This window comes from Bos indicus, chromosome 27 (assembly GCF_029378745.1).
Source record: "Bos indicus isolate NIAB-ARS_2022 breed Sahiwal x Tharparkar chromosome 27, NIAB-ARS_B.indTharparkar_mat_pri_1.0, whole genome shotgun sequence".
In the NCBI taxonomy this organism is placed as follows: Eukaryota; Metazoa; Chordata; class Mammalia; order Artiodactyla; family Bovidae; genus Bos; species Bos indicus.
Genome location: NC_091786.1, coordinates 34,625,381 through 34,643,549, shown reverse-complemented (window position 1 = coordinate 34,643,549; position 18,169 = coordinate 34,625,381). Strand labels below are relative to the sequence as shown.

General features: G+C 35.3%; 1 protein-coding gene across 2 annotated transcripts in view; it reads left to right on the top strand.

Moving 5' to 3' along the window:
• LOC109553350 (disintegrin and metalloproteinase domain-containing protein 2) overlaps positions 1 to 17,842 on the top strand; it is a 102,803-nt gene extending 84,961 nt beyond the window's left edge. Inside the window, exons 14-19 of one of the 2 annotated variants that reach the window (XM_070781459.1) lie at positions 4,395 to 4,578; positions 8,956 to 9,033; positions 9,240 to 9,411; positions 15,698 to 15,857; positions 17,038 to 17,101; positions 17,492 to 17,842. In XM_070781459.1, the coding sequence (XP_070637560.1) occupies positions 4,395 to 4,578; positions 8,956 to 9,033; positions 9,240 to 9,411; positions 15,698 to 15,857; positions 17,038 to 17,071 (628 nt within the window). In that variant the 3' untranslated portion in view covers positions 17,072 to 17,101; positions 17,492 to 17,842. The remainder of the gene's footprint in view (positions 1 to 4,394; positions 4,579 to 8,955; positions 9,034 to 9,239; positions 9,412 to 15,697; positions 15,858 to 17,037; positions 17,102 to 17,491) is intronic. The other variant, XM_070781458.1, reaches the window with a different exon arrangement.
• Positions 17,843 to 18,169: the final 327 nt, after the last annotated feature.

The following is an 18,169-nucleotide window of genomic DNA, read 5'->3' as shown; positions in this document are numbered from 1 at the left end:
AACGCTGGGCTGGAAAAAGCACAAGCCAGACTCAAGATTGCTGGGAGAAATATCAATAACCTCACATATGCAGATGACACCACCCTTATGGCAAAAAGTGAAGAACTAAAGGGCCTCTTGATGAAAATGAAAGAGGAGAGTGATAAAGTTGGCTTAAAGCTCAACATTCAGAAAACTAAGATCATGGCATCTGGTCCCATCACTTCATGGGAAATAGATGGAGAAACAGTGGAAACAGTGTCAGACTTTATTTAGGGGGGCTCCAAAGTCACTGAAGATGGTGATTGCAGCCATGAAATTAAAAGATGCTTACTCCTTGGAAGGGAAGTTATGACCAACCTAGATAGCATATTCAAAGCAGAGACATTATTTTGCCAACAGAGGTCTGTCTAGTCAAGGCTATGGTTTTTCCAGTGGTCATGTATGAATGTGAGAGTTGGACTGTGAAGAAAGCTGAGCACTGAAGAATTGATGCTTTTGAACTGTGGTGTTGGAGAAGACTCTTGAGAGTCCCTTGGACTGTAAGGAGATCCAACCAGTCCATTCTAAAGGAGATCAGTCCTGGGTGTTCATTGGAAGGACTGATGTTGAAGCTGAAACTCCAATATTTTGGCCACCTGATGTGAAGAGCTGACTCATTTGAAAAGACCCTGATGTTGGGAAAGATTGAAGGCAGGAGGAGAAGGGGACAATAGAGGATGAGATGGTTCGATGGCATCACCAACTAAATGGACATGAGTTTGGGTAAACTCCAGGAATTGGTGATGGACAGGGAGGCCTGGCGTGCTGCAGTCCATGGGGTTGCAAAGAGTCCGGTATGACGGAGTGACTGAACTGAACTAAACTGATGCCGGGAAAGATTGAAGGCAAGAGGAGAAAGGCACAACAGAGGATGAGATGGTCGGATGGCATCACCACTTCAATGGTCACGAGTTTAAGCAAACTCCAGGAAATAGTGAAGAACAAGGAAGTCTGGTGTGCTGCAATCCATGGGGATGCAAAGAATCACACAGGACTGAGAGACTGAAAAACAACAGCAGCAACAACTTGACGTAGAAGCTCATAAATAATTTATAACAAACATAATAATACTTAAAATACTTAACTAAAATGTAATCAATCTACTTTAATGGAATAACTTATGCACTTTGTGATAAATTTATAAAAGTGCAAAAGTCAGTAGAATCCAAAGTCACTTTCAAGTGATCCCAGTTCCTAGCAACCAGTTCCTAGCAATACTTTCTCTTTCCTTGGATTTACCTTTTCTAGAGTTCTTATATTAGGAAAATTGCATACTATGTGGTCTTTTTACTTGGTTTATTTTACTTATTTTTTTAGTTTCATCCATTTTGTAGCCTATTACACTAGTTTGTAGCTTCTTATTACTGGATAATATTATATCCTAAAGTTATGTGCCAGCTAATGGGCATTTAGAATGTTTCTAATAGTTTTGGGTCATTAAAAACAATGCTGCTATGGATGTGTCTATTATACAGAGAATGGATGAACAACAAGGTCCTACTGTATAGCATAAAGAACTATATTCAATATTTCAATATCTATAGTAAGCCATAATGGAAAAGAATATTAAAAACTATATATATATATATATATATATATATATATATATATATATATAACTGAATCACTTTGCTATAAGTAGTAATTAACAGAACATTACAAATCAAATATACTTCAAGTAAAAAAATTAAGAGGACAATGGTGCTTTGAACATTCTTATGAAGTATTTTGTTTGTTTTCTTTGTAAAGCCATGTATTTTTTCTCTTGAGATATAACAAGTGATGATTTGAATCAGTTCTAATGAGGTGGATGAAACTGGAGCCTATTATACAGAGTGAAGTAAGCCAGAAAGAAAAACACCAATACAGTATACTAACGCATATATATGGAATTTAGAAAGATGGTAACGATAACCCTGTATTCAAGACAGCATAAGAGACACAGATGTATAGAACAGTCTTTTGGACTCTGTGGGAGAGGGTGAGGGTGGGATGATTTGGGAGAATGGCATTGAAACATGTATAATATCATATATGAAATGAATCGCCAGTCCAGGTTCGATGCAGGATACTGGATGCTTGGGGCTGGTGCACTGGGATGACCTAGAGGGATGGTACAGGGAGGGAGGTGGGAGGGGGGTTCAGGATGGGGAACACGTGTACACCCATGGTGGATTCATGTTGATGTATAGCAAAACCAATACAATATTGTAAAGTAATTAACCTCCAATTAAATAAATTTATATTTAAAAAAAACAAGTGATGAAGGTGCAAGTCTTTATGTAAACACATATTTTTAAATTTCCCATGGATGCACACTTAGAAGTGGAGTTGCTGAGTCATGTGGAAAGTTCAGGGCTTACCTGGTGGCTCAGATGATAAAGAATCTGCTGCAATGCAGAACACCCAGGTTCATCCCTGGGTTGGAAAGATCCCCTGGAGAAGGGAATGGCAACTCATGCGAGTATTCTTGCCTAAAGAATTCCATAAGCAGAGGAGCCTGGCGGTCTACAGTCCATGGGGTTGCAAAAGAGTCAGACATGACTGAGTAACTTTCACTTACATGGCAATTTAAACATTTTATGCCCACATAATTTCCAAAGTTACTGTACCATCTTACATCTCCAACAAGAGCATATCAGAGTTATAACTTCTCCGCATCCGCAGCGTTTTGTACTGTCACAGCTTTTTGTTGCCTTGTTAACGTGTCATTCTAAAGAGGTATCTTACTCTCTAATTTGTATTTCCCTACTCATTTATGAAATTACCACTCTTCCATGTGATTATTAATGCTTTTTTTTCCATTTTTGGGTTGCCTTCCCTCTGGCTCAGCCGTAAAGAATCTGCGTGCCAATGCAGAAGATGCAGGAGATGCTGGGTCAGGAAAATTCCCTGGAGAAGGAAATGGCAACCCACTCCAGTATCCTTACCTGGAAAAATTCCATTGACAGAGGAGCCTGACAGGCATAGAGTCAGACACAACTGCACACACACACACACACACACACGATTTTCTGGTTATTTTTGTCTGTGGTTTAGACACTATCATCATGATGTATCTTAGTGATTCAGCATTAATATTTATTCCATATACTGCTTCTTAAGTGTATGCCTTAATGTCTTGTCAGTTTGGGACCCATGATGTGGAGAATATGTATTATGTTTGAAAAATAGAAAAGGAAATGTAAGTATATTGGTAATTTTAAAAATTTTACTAATTTTTAGATAGAATAAGCTCAGAATCATGTTTAAGAACAATAGCCAAAAAATAATAATAATAATAAAGAATTGTTTAAAAGTGATGACTAAATAGGAAGTGGGGCTTCCCTGGTAGCTCAGCTGATAAAGAATCCACCTGCGATGCAGGAGACCCGGGTTGGATTCCTGGGTCAGTGAGATCCCCGGGAAAAGGGATAGGCTACCTACTCCAGGATTCATGGGCTTCCCTGGTGGCTCAGACAGTAAATAATCCACCTGCAATGCGGGAGACCTGAGCTCAATTCCTGGATTGGGAAGATTCCCTGGAGGAGGGCATGGGTAATCCACTCCAGTATTCTTGCCTGGAGAATTCCCATGGACAAGGGAGCCTGGTGGGTCACAGTCCAAGGGGTTGCACGGAGCCAGACACGACCAAATGACTAAGCACAGCACAGCACAAAGAAGTAGCTCATAATTACTAAGATGTTGTTATTGTTAATAACACAGGAAAGACCCTCATAATTTTCAGTTTCACAATTAATTGCAAACCTCTTAGCAAGACTTAACGCTTTATTTCGGAGAAGGCAATGGCACCCCACTCCAGTACTCTTGCCTGGAAAATCCCGTGGATGGAGGAGCCTGGTGGGCTGCAGTCCATGGGGTCGCTAGGAGTCAGACACGACTGAGAGACTTCACTTTCACTTTTCACTTTCATGCATTGGAGAAGGAAATGGCAATCCACTCGAGTATTCTTGCCTGGAGAATCCCAGGGATGGGGGAGCCTGGTGGGCTGCCGTCTACGGGGTCGCACAGAGTCGGACACGACTGAAGCGACTTAGCAGCAGCAGCAGTAGTAACGCTTTTATTTGGGTTTTCCATGTAGTTCAGTTGGTAAAGAATCTACCTGCAATGCTGGAGACCTGGGTTCGATTCCTGGGTCGGGAAGATCCCCTGGAAAAATAAACTGGCAACCCACTCCAGTATTCTTGTCTGGAGAATCCCATGGACAGAGGAGCCGGGCAGGCTACAGTCCATAGGGTCGCAAGAGTCGGACCCAGCTTAGCACAATCTTTCTTTCTCTTCATGCTTTATTTAAATCTTTTTCCTTTAGAATTGATATTCTAATATTTCTCTGTATTGAAAACTAATGATTTTTATTTGTTGCTAAATTATAGGAATGTGAGATGTGGAAAATTACTATGTACATATGATAAAAGAGAGGTCATTTCTGTTGAAAATGCCTCTGTTATGTATTCCAACATAAATGGAAAGATCTGCATTGGACTGCATTATGAATATGGTAATGAAGACGAAGGAATGATGTGGGTAAAAGATGGAACTGTTTGTGGTGAAAGTAAGGTGTGTGGTCTTTTATTACCAGGTAATATACTAATTTCAAATTTTAAATGCATATGTGGTATTTTTCTCAAGTTAAATGTGTATTTAATTTCAAAAAATATGAAATGAAAAGTTTTGAAAATGAGAGAAATTTTAAAAGAAAAAACATAACCTGCCATTTACTATTTTTTCACATATGTTAACTGAGTTGAGAATCATACTGTTCATTGACAGTTTTATCATTTCATATATTTTTAATGTAGTGAATTATATTTTTATATAATTACTTAAAAATAATGATTAAAGTAAAAAAAACTTTAAAGAAACATATGTTCATTTTAGTGATGAAAATAATAAAGGATTCACAGAGTAAAGGAAAGATCAATCAAAGGGATGAAAATCTGAAATACGATTACTCTCTATTTTCTATAATGAAACTTCCATTAATTCTTTTAAATTGAAATAATTGCTTTACAATATTGCACTAGTTCCTGGTGTACATCATAGTGATTCAGTGTTTTGCAGACTATATTCCGTTATAGGTTATTACAAAATAATAAGTCCCTGTGCTATGCAGTATATCTTTGCACCTATCTGCATTATAAATAGCCCCTTATATACTATACCATTTGTCAGTATTTGTACACTATACAATTTGTACGGTACTATACAATTTATACTCCTAATTTATCCCTCCCCACTTGGATCTCCCCTTTGGAGAGTTGTGTTTCAATTTTGCATATACATTCATCTGTATCCTTTTTACGTTTCCACATATAAGTGATATCATATAGTATTTGTCTTCCTCCATCTGACTCATTTCACTAAGCTCGTCCACATTACTGAGAACGACAGTATTTCCTTCTTTTTATGCCTGAGTAATATTCCACATTCATATTTCTAAATATTACATATATTTATAAATATTCCATTATTTATAAATATATTTATATAGATTTATATTTTTAAAATCACATTTATAATCCAGTAGTCTGTTGATAGGCACTTAAGTTGCTTCTGAATCTTGGATGCTATAAATAGTGCTGCTGTGAACATTGAGGAATATATATATTTTTGAATTAATGTCTTTCTTTTTTCCAGATGTATACCCAGGAATAGGATTGCTGGGTTGTATGGTAGTTCTAGTTTCACCTTTTTAAGGAAATTCCATAGTGTTTCCCATAGTAGCTGTACCAATTTATATTGCCAGCAAAAGTATACAAGGGTTTCTTTTTCTCCACATCTTCCCCAACATTTGTTATTTGTAGAGATTTTGATGAAACTCATTCAAACAGGTGTGAGGTGATGCCTCATTGTGGTTTTGATTTGTATCTCTCTTACAATGAGAAATGTTGAACATCTTTTCATAGGCTTGTGGGCCAACTTTGTATTTTATGTGGAAATATGTGTATTTGGCCTTCTGTTTTTGTTTTTATTTTTGTTTTGATATTGAGTTGAATAAGCTATTTATTTTGAATAAGCTATACATTTTGGATGGGCTTCCCTGGTGGTTCAGTGGTAAAGACTCTGTCTGCCAATGCAGGAGATGTGGGTTTGATTCCTGGGCTACGAAAATCCCTTGGAGAAGGAAATGGCAACCCACTCCAGTATACTTGCCTGAAAAATCCATGGGCAGAGGAGCATGGCAAGCTACAGTCCACGGGATCACAAAAGAACCAGACATGACTTAGCTACTAAAGAACAACAACAGTGTTTTGGATATTAACATCCTGTTGGTCACATCATTAGCAAATATCTTCTCTCATTCCATAGGTGTCTTTTGCTTTGTTGATAATTTCCTTTGCTGTGCAAAAGCTTTTAAGTTTAATTAGGTCTCATCTATTTTTTTATTTTTTTCCTTTTGTCTTAGGATATTTATCCAAGAAAATATTGCTACAATTTATGTCAGAGTATCCTGCCTATGTTCTCTTCTAATAGTTTTATGGTTACAGGCCTTACATGTCGACCTTGAAGCCATTTTGAGTTTATTTTTATAAATACTATGAGGGAATGTTTTAATCTTATTGTTTTCTGTGTTCCTATCCAGTTTTCCCAGTACCACTTGTGGGTAAGACTGTCTTATCTCCACTCTATAGTCTTTCATCCTTTTTCTCCTCTTTTGATAGGATGTGATTTTTTTTGTTGTCATTGTTGTTAAAAATTGTACTGCAGAAAACACAACCACTCCTCCACAAGTTTACAGTCTGGCTCTGTGCTCAGGCAGTCCTTTTGTAATTTCTTGGGTGCTCTGAGCCTTGAGAGTAGCCTGAGGAGAAAATTTGTTTTCTCTGAGGGTTTTGTGAATATGCATCTTTCCTGTGAATATGCATGTCTTTGTGGCTTTTCTCATTCCTCGCATACATGGACATTTTAGATGCTTTATTTTTCCAAATAGTCTCACCACGGTAGCCTTGGAGCCTTATATTGTCTACAGTACGTCTCCATTCATTCTCTGCCCCCCATGTCTGCAAGTCTTAGTTTTCCTGAGCAGTGCCCAGCTGAGATTTGAGTCAAGTGGAACAGAAACCAGTCTTTAAGCAGTTCCCAGACAGATGAGAATATGAAAAATAGTCTCCTCTGGAAACTCTGCTGCTGCCTTCTCCAAACCTAGACTGTGCCATGCACCAGAGGTAGTGGGACAGGGTGAACAAAATGCTACAAAGTTTTCTAATGTTTTGGTGTGGCTATTTGTTTGTTTGGTCATTTGCTTAGCTGTTGTAGTCCTCTGACTACTTCCAGAGCTCCTATGGGTTGCTTTAGCCAGTTCTTCTTCCCCTCCCCCTCTTCCTCTTCCTCCCCTTCCTCCTCCTCCTCCTGCTTCATCTTCTTCCTCTAACATCTCTAAGGGAAAACAACACTTGGGGTGCCCAGTGCACCATTTTGCTGATGTCACACTCCAGATTAATTTTTCAGGATTTGGTAAAAATCTGCTTTTCATTCTGTCACTGGCGTATGGTGCATATGATCACTTAAATCCTACATCCTTTGCCACTGATGACCACAGTGGGAATCGCTGGCTTCAGGTTTGGGTTACTTTGGTGAAATCACATTATCTCACATTTTCTGTGCAAAAATGATTTTCATTTTATCTCAAGTACACGGTATTACTTGATATTACAAGTAAAATGAAGTCTCAAAAAATAATATTTCTATAATTTGGGGCTTTATGTTAGCTTTCTTATCTCATCAGTTGTACCATAACCAAGAAAGTTAGACATACCAGAAACCCTGGTGTCATTGCCCATCTCTCTTTTCATTCTTTATATACAATTTATCACTAAACTTGGTGAATTAACTCTATCTCAAATACAACCACTGTTTTTGATCAACACCACTAAGCACTCAGTTTCACTCTGGGTTGTCATTTTTCTAGACTACTGCAATGTTGCTCTAGTTTGTCTCTCTATATTTTCTCTCACTTTTGCATTCTCTTTTTCAAAACTTCCTTTTTATCAGCCTTCCATCTTCCAATTAAATCTCTAAATATGACTGATTGTTTACAAGTTATAGACCAACTTTCTGATCAAGATTACAAGACACAAACATATCCTCCATAATAACTTCTGTCACATCACATGTAGATTGTGTGTGTGTGTGTGTGTTTCTTTACCTTTTACAGCAATATGAGCAATATAAGGTTTTTTTGTTATTGCTATTCCCTGCTGCGTTCTCAGGGTAAAGTGCATTGTAAGACTCAAATATTTAGTTAATGTTTGAATGGATATTCTTTGTGTAACAGTTGCACTGCCCTTAATATTTTTTTTGAGTTTTTTTTTTAAACTTTACATAATTGTATTAGTTTTGCCAAATATCAAAATGAATCCGCCACAGAAATGAAAGGCAAAGTACTTGTACAAAAAGAATAAATCTTCAAAATGACTACATCATATCTACTATGTAACTTTTAAAAAATATTTTTTAAAAAATGCCCTTAATATTTTTTAAAAGTTACATAGTAGATATGATGTAGTCATTTTGAAGATTTATTCTTTTTGTACAAGTACTTTGCCTTTCATTTCTATGCTTGATTGAGTCCTGTTCAACATCAGGGCTCAACAAAAATGTTTTGCTGCCCTCATATATTCTTTGTTTTTTATTATTTCATAAAACTATTTTATTATAGTATTTATGACATATTGCCTTTGCTTTTATTTCATGTCTGTACTTCCTATCCTAGTATAAGCATAGAAGATGCTTTTTTTTTTTAACTTTCAGATAATCAGTCTCATCTAGTGCTAGAAACTCAGTAGCAGTATGAATTAACCACTTATTGGTAGTATGTTAATATTTATTATGAAATGAATACCTCTTATGTCTGTACAATACGGAATCCTTTTAGTTAGATGCCAAGTACAGATGGTGGTTCAATTAACTTACTTTGGGACATTCCTTTTTTAGATTTGCCAGAATAAGCAATGTGTAGATTCTTCATTCTTGAACTATGACTGTAATCCAGAAAAATGCAACAATCAAGGTGTAAGTATCAGTACTATGAGACATAGAGTATATATCATTGAGAGTGATCTTTGGAAAGCAAACACATAGCTAAACACACACACACACACATTCATAAATCAGGTAAGAAAATCAACCTTATCTAACCTATGTATTTTTTCAAAATTTTAATGAACACAAATAATTGTAGCTACTTACTTGATAAGGTGGTATTTCTCCTGTTTCAGGTGTGTAATAATAAAAAGCACTGTCACTGTAACCCTTCATATTTACCTCCAAATTGCGAACATTCAGCTCCAGGATGGGAAGGTGGGAGCATTGACAGTGGTAACTTTCCACCCTCAGAGCCTCCAACTGGCGGACCTGCTTTCACTGACGTAGGTACCACTCCTCTTGCCGGTAAGTACTGGTAACAACTTGAAATTACAATTCAGACAATGTTTTAATGTGTTAAATTTGACAAGGTAAATATTTTGTCTACTAATTTATATTTAGATTATGCTTGGACATCAAATAATAAACCATAGATGGCTATTTTACTTCCAGAGGCTAACGTGTTATACAAAATATATGTTATAAATAAGACATGCCAGTAGGGACCCAGGCAAGAAAACAGAAATCACTTTAGTCTTTCATACAGAAGGAATTAAGTACAAAACATGAGGTACGGTAACACATAAGAGCAGATATGAAAGCTAATCAGAGAACAGTGAGGCAGTGCAGAGATTAGCAATGCAGGAATCCATTACCACTTCGTAGGGCTGAAAGGACAATAAATGGAGATGGTATTACTAGAACCAGAATCTAAGCCATCTTGCATGACATATGACTGCAGTTAGGGATACCAGGATCCAGAAGACAGGTAGAGGTACCCTTCAGCAAGAGCTGAAGGTATGGAGGATGCAGAGACATAACTGCAGATGCTGGAGATGGAGACGGATCAATACCATGAGGATTTCAGTCTGCCTGCTCTCCAAATTTTATCCAGTGAATCCATGAATCCCATCAGCTAAATCTAACCAGAGGACAGAAGGTTCAGGAGCATAGGAAATGTAATTTCCTACAATCTTTTGTTCAAAGTAGAGGTGGATTTTAGAGCACGCCAGTATATCCGGTGTTGCTTAGGACCTTTATACAAAAATTTATGTTTACAGAAAAGCAAAGCAGGTTTCTCCAGATTTTGAGCCAGACTTAGTTCTTAACATTTCCACATTTATTCCAACTTCTGAAATATAGTATTTAATACCATTTATTAGAGACTAAGTAAAAAAGAAAATTATAACATGTATTATCAAGCTATTTCTATTTTACAGCTAACTTTTTTTTATTGTCTATATTCTTTATGGAATTAACATTCTTTTCTTTTTTTTTTTACTTTACAATATTGTATTGTTTTTCTTTATTTTATTTTTATTTTTAAACTTTACATAATTGTATTAGTTTTGCAAAATATCAAAATGAATCTGCCACAGGTATACATGTGTTCCCCATCCTGAACCCTCCTCCCTCCTCCCTCCCCATACCGTCCCTCTGGGTCGTCCCAGTGCACTAGCCCCAAGCATCCAGTATTGTGCATCAAACCTGGACTGGCATCTCGTTTCATACATGGTATTTTACATGTTTCAATGCCATTCTTCCAAATCTTCCCACCCTCTCCCTCTCCCACAGAGTCCATAAGACTGTTCTATACATCAGTGTCTCTTTTGCTGTCTCGTACACAGGGTTATTGTTACCATCTTTCTAAATTCTATATATATGTGTTAGTATACTGTATTGGTGTTTTTCCTTCTGGCTTACTTCACTCTGTATAATAGGCTCCAGTTTCATCCACCTCATTAGAACTGATTCAAATGTATTCTTTTTAATGGCTGAGTAATACTCCATTGTGTATATGTACCATAGCTTTCTTATCCATTCATCTGCTGATGGACATCTAGGTTGCTTCCATGTCCTGGCTATTATAAACAGTGCTGCGATGAACATTGGGGTACACGTGTCTCTTTCCCTTCTGGTTTCCTCAGTGTGTATGCCCAGCAGTGGGATTGCTGGAAATCTGGTCAACCACTTGTAAAAGAATGGAACTAGAACACTTTCTAACACCATACACAAAAATAAACTCAAAATGGATTAAAGATCTCAACGTAAGACCAGAAACTATAAAACTCCTAGAGGAGAACATAGGCAAAACACTCTCTGTCATACATCACAGCAGGATCCTCTATGACCCACCTCCCAGAATATTGGAAATAAAAGCAAAAATAAATAAATGGGACCTAATTAACCTTAAAAGCTTCTGTATTGGTTTTGTATTGTATTTGTATCGGATTGGATTCATCAACATGAATCCGCCACGGGTGTACACGTGTTCCCCATCCTGATCGCCCCTCCCACCTCCCTCCCCATACCATCCCTCTAGGTCATCCCAGTGCACCAGCCCCAAGCTTCCTGTATCCTGAAACATGTATAATATCATATAAGAAACGAATCACCAGTCCAGGTTCGATGCAAGCTATTTCTATTTTAGTGGGAACAATTAGCTTATCTTCAGATTCACTGTAATTAACTGCTTCTATCCATACACACACATGCCTTTTCCCCCATGAGAAGAGGAGACTATTTTTTCTTAGCATCCAAGTTGGCCTTCTGATTGGGATTTTCAGAATACTAATTCTTGGAACTCTCATTATTGGAATACTCGTTCTGTTGAAGATGATTGGCTGTATTTGAAATTTGACTTTGAGACACAAAAATACAAGCATGCCACTAAGCCCTGCACAAACTCATGCCACACAAAATTCAAATGAAATGATTGTTTAAGTTCCTAACTTTGGGGGTACTTTCTTGCACAAGTGCTGTCTAGATGGTGTATTTATATTTGTATAACAAGAGTCTAAAACATGTGCCATTAGCTTTGCAATTGGATGGTTTGTGGAAGGCAGAACAGGAAACCTTTGAAGACTATAAGTTTATGTTGACATTGTCTCAAGAGGACTCTTGGTGAGCAATTCAAAGACAGCTTAAAACACATTATTAGAATTTGGAGAAATGAGAGCATTTATTATGAACTGGTGAATTGCGAGGCACCCTTGCTGCCTGTGGTAATGTGAAAAATAGAATTCGTGGTTCTCGTCAACAAGATTTCTAGGAAGACTAGTGATTTCCAGGTTGGGCACCTGAAGTTACCTATGATAAAATGCAAGGAGACAGTAATTAATAATGAAGGAAAAGTTAAATTTTCAAGTAAAATGTATATTTATATTCATAAAAGAGTTAGACTTTTTGGCATGAAAATAAAACATTTTTATCCCTGAAATCTTCCAGAAAAACATTTTTAAAAGTAAGAAGTGGCTAACAACTAAACTTACGATATTGGTAATAAAATTTGATCTCAGATAAAGATTTTCAAGCATATGTTAAACCCCTCTGTTAAGACCTCAGAGAAACCTTAAAGTGATGCTTCTTAGACACCTTCATCTATACAAAAAGCCCTTTTAAGTATTGTATTGGACTGCCTTATGAAACTCACAAACAATAAGGCTACAATAGGTTATTTTATGGCAGCCTTCCACTCCAGTACTCTTGCCTGGAAAGTCCCATGGACGGAGGAGCCTGGTGGGCTGCAGTCCCTGGGGTCGCAAAGAGTCGGACACGACTGAAGCGACTTAGCAGCAGCAGCAGCAGCACAAGGGTCTAATATAGACAGACACATGTCAGAAAGACTTGTGGATGTGGTCTCATTTAATGGAATGTATTTTTCATTTGATACATAAGAAATCCACACATTTTTAAGGAATTACATCAGCTCAGACTGAAAATGATCAAAATACACATGTTCTTCAAATCTTAATTGAGTATGGGTAACAAGTATACTGATAAAGCTACTCAGCTGTGAAAAGTGTTATAAGGGCTATTCCATGTGGACAAAGAATTCTAAATCATAGTATAATATGAAGAGTATAACCAAGAAATCAGAAGCCAAAATTTCATGTTCTGTGTGTTTGTGATTTTAAAAACCAACAAAATTAACAGCAGCAAGATATACAGTTTTCACAGGTTAATTCAGGCATGGTTTTGCCAGGAAGAAATATCATTTTAAAAAACAGTGGTGAAAGTGACACCTGTCACCTCATTGGATGAGGAAAACATATCCCTAATGACAAATCCAGAAAAGAAAGTTAACAAAGAAAAAATTACAGAACAATATATTTAATTAACATAAATGCAAACATTGATTTGAAAGTCAATCAGTACAATTCATAAAATTAATAAATATTTTAAAGTATATTCATTTTCTCATTTGTTACATGAAAGTCATTTGACAAAATTCAACAACTATTTATGAATTTTTAAAAGGCAACAAACTATCAACAGAAATTAACTTAATATGAAATCAATATAAAAAGCATCAACAAAAAGATTTTAGCTGATATATTTTGTAATTATGTTGTTTTCCAAAAAACTGAGAGCAAGGCAATGAAGTCTGCTCTCACCATGTCATATTGTACTCTAAGTCCTAGCCAGTGCAATAGATAAAGAACAAAAAATCAGGAGCATAAAGATTAGAAAGAATGAGATTAAACTGCAGACAATATGATTAATTAAATCAAAAATCCTCAGGATTCTACAAGAACACTTTTAGAAGTAATAAAAAACCCTTTGAAAGGTCAAAGAAAATGTTTAAAAGTCAGTAGTTTTGCTATATACTAGCTGCAGTAAAATGAAAATCAACTTAAAATCAGTCCCATCTATAATACTATCAAAATATAAAATACTAGGAATAAGCTCAACAAAATATGTGCAATACTTTTACACTGAAACAAACAAAAATGCAGATAGATACTAAACACACAAATAAATGGATAAATATTCCATGTTCATCTGTGGAAAAGTTTATTATTGCCAACATGTCAATTCTCACCAAATTAAATCTATAGATCAAAATACCCAATAATAAAAGCATGCAATATTTCAGATATCAACAATTTGATTCTAAAATACACACAAAAGTGCTAGAATAACCAAAGAGCTCTGAAAAAGAACAAAGAAGGATGATGTAGTCTATTTGCCTTATATCAAACTTAGGATAATATAGTTTTATATATTATCCTATATCCAGTGAGAGACTATTTTGGGGGTAGAAGCAAGGATCTGGGGAGTTTAAGAGCCTTTACTAGAGTTTCTGAAGTAAGCCAGAAAGAAAAACACCAATACAGTATACTAATGCATATATATGGAATTTAGAATGATGGTAATGATAACCCTGTATGCGAGACAGCAAAAGAGACACAGATGTATAGAACAGTCTTTTGAACTCTGTGGGAGAGGGCGATGGTAGGACGATTTGGGAGAATGGCATTGAAACATGTATATTATCATATGTGAAATGGATCGCCAGTCCAGGTTCGATGCATGAGACAGGGTGCTCGGGGCTGGTGCACTGGGATGACCCAGAGGGATGGTATGGGGAGGGAGGTGGGAGGGGGTTTCAGGATGGGGGACATGAGTACACCCGTGGCGGATTCATGTCTATGTATGGCAAAACCAATACAGTATTGTAAAGTAATTAGCCTCCAATTAAAATAAATAAATTTATATTTTTTAAAAAAAGAGCCTTTACTAGAGTTTCTAGTAGTCATGTATGGATGTGAGAGAGATGGATGCGATCTAAGCTGATCGCCTTAGAATTGATGCCTTTGAACTGTGGTGTTAGAGGAGACTCTTGAGAGTCCCTTGGCCAGCAAGGAGATCAAACCAGTCAATCCTAAAGGAAATCAGTCCTGAATATTCATTGGAAGGACTGATGCTGAAACTGAAGCTCCAATACTTTGTCCACCTGATGCAAAGAACTGACTCATTGGAAAAGACCCTGATACTGGGAAAGATTGAAGGCAGGAGGAGAAGGAGATGACAGGGGATGAGATGGTTGGATGGCATCACCAACTCAATGGACATGAGTTTGAATGAGCTCTGGGAGTTGGTGATGGACAGGGAAGCCTGGCATGCTGCAGTCCATGGGGTTGCAAAGAGTCAGACATGAATGAGCAACGGAACTGAACTTAATATAGATTTAGTATATAGTTACAGTAGTCAAGAAAAGGACAAAAATAGTTCAAAAGGGAAGGAAAGTCAGTTCAAAACATTGTATGTTAACAACTGAATATCTATATAAGACCAAATGAATCTCAGAATTATAACTTACTTCACAATTCATAGGGGATAGATGATAAATCCAAATGTAGAAGCTAACTTGAAAGAAACATGGGAAATGTCTACATGACCTTGAGACAAGCAGTTTCTTAAATAAAGCATGAAAATACATATCAATGCAATAAAAGAATTTGCAATATTCCTTCCAAAAATAGAGCACTGAGGGAAAATGCAATTCTTAATTGAATCACTATAATTCTTTTCATCTATATTATGAGACAGATCTGAAAAGAGAACCACATGGAATAGGAGGTTCTTAATAAATAAGCAAGGAGTAGAGGACTGTTATGTAAGAGTTATTACAGACGAGTCTAACTTTGTGCAGTTCTGATGTCAACTTATCCATTTCATATAAAAATGTTAATTGTAAAATTATTAAATGCTTTAAATGCTTATTACAATATTATAATAAAATGAAGAAATGGTTTTGCTATATTCCTGGTAGTTACTTTCAAATCACTGGTGTTTTCTCTCCTAGAAAGTCGCTATATTGAGAATGTTTACCGTTCTAAACCTACGAGATGGCCATTTTTCTTATTCATTCCTTTTTTCATTATTCTCTGTGTACTAATTGCCACACTGGTAAAAGTGTATTTCCAAAGGAAAAAATGGAGAACTGAGGATTATACAAGCGATGAGTATATTAATTTCATATTTAAGATCCATTACTTTTACAGTTAGTTGGCCTACATAGTAACTTATCAATATATAACATTATGGTGATTCAACTAGTAGTAATTCAGGTTGTATATTTATCTTTCCATGTAAATTTAATATGCAATATATTAATGATCAATATAATGAATAATAAAAATGTTTTTTAATCTTAAAACAACTTGGACTCTGTTCAGAGTAAATTTAAGTAGCAGTGATTTCTGGTTAATGATTATCTTCTTTTACTATTTGGTCTTAATTATTAAGTATATATTAAATATCATTTACTTTTTAATATTTATATATTTCAAAGAGTTTTGCAAACACATTTTATTAAAGCATAGCATGGAAATTTAGGAGAGTAGTTAGGCTTTAGGGAACTTCAATAGAGGCAGCCAGAGGTGGAAAAGATTAAAATATAAATAAAAATATATTAAAGTAAAATATATAATAGTAAAACTGAAAAATCTAGGTTAAAGCCATAGCTACAGAAAAAAAAATTTTATTTAATAACCTAATAAATATCTGAAAATATTCTTCAAGAGTAAAACAAATATTAAAATTGGTTTACTTCCTTTCATGGAAATTGCTATGAAATAATTTCTGCCTTTGAGTTTTATATCTATGCCCTTCATTTTACTCAAGATGAAATGAATTTTATTAGAATATTTAAAGAACTTTTTTAACATATTTAAAATTGATAATATAAATTAAAAGAGAATACATTTCATAGAAATATTTTGAAAAGTTTATGTAAAACTGCTGAAATAATATGTGGCACATAAAATAGTCTCATAATTCAGATAATACTTAAACATATTAAAGGAATTTTCTTATATTGGAAGAGTGTATTGTGGGAAAATGAGCAGACTGTGAATGGTAAAAAAAAATGTAAAGCTATTTAGCTAATAATGTTTTATATATATAAATATGATCTGAGTTAATTTCCAGGTAAACTTTTATTACTGTTCTTTTTCTCATATTAGCCTTGCTTATCACTGAGAAATACTCTCAGTGGTGAGATATTCTTAAGTAGTGGCTGCTCTCAAATCTCAGATAGGGATTCAAAACTGTTTCAATACTGCTAGATACTATAGAGTGTTGTAGAACTATCTTTGAAGAAAATGCAGTTTTAAATGATCATTTTTATTTTTAAATATATAGGCAACTGGAAAGTGAGAGTGAGCCCAAAGACTAGCCTGGAAAACAAAGAGTCCATGACATCACAGTAAGTATCAACAAATTTTAGAATGAGAGGGAGAAACAGAAACAGAAAATTTAAAGTATTACATAGATAGAAATAGTATACGTGTATATTAAATGAAGATAATAATATAGCTGCATATAATAAAAATCAAATTGAAGGATATTTTTCAATATTGTAAGCTATATCATAGACATGGTAAATTTGTCATTTAAAACATTTCTTGCAGTGCTATTTTTTTTTCTAATAATGCTTAATTCTTTAGCATTTGTGTATTCAAATGCTGGTTACAAATGAATTACATGATAGAACTCTACTTCAAAATAAGTACCTCATACCATTTGCTGAATTAATCATCATTTTTAACTTAATTGATCATACAAGTGATGTTTTCTCCTTCATTTATTCTTCCAGAGTAATTATCTTTGATGAACAGAAAAAAATGGAAAAGAAAACAAATATGCACTGATTATCTGGGATTCAAAACTTGCACATTATGGCTTTCATCTGTCAAGAAAAGAAAGTTTTCATATATAAATTATATAATACTATAAATAACTTATTTGTAAGGAATGTATGTTTATGAGTTTGCATGTTACATATTTCTTATTTTTTATTTTTTTTTACTTTTTTTTTAGTTACCTCATATTAATTTTGTTAGTAAGCATTAACTCTGTTAATGAGTAGGCATGAGACAAGTAAAATTTACAATATAAGACATGCAATACCATGATTAAAGACCACTGTTTTATTTTAAGTTGCAATGGTATGTAGTGATGTTATAGTCTCAGGTCCACAACCAATCAAAAGACAATAAGCTTAGGATCTCGAAAAAAGTTTTCAACTATGTGCTGCTTATAAAAGACAATTTCAGATATATAAAGGTTCAAAGTACAAGATGCATATACTGTGAAACTCTATACAAAAGAAAGTTTGATAGACTAACACTAATGCTTTAAAAAAGCATTAGTAAATATAAAGAAGAACATATGGGGTGCTAGTGCTGGAGAACCTGCTTGCCAATGCAGGAGACATAGGAGATGCAGGTTTGATCCCTAGGTTGGGAAAAGCCCCTGGAGGAGGGCATGGCAA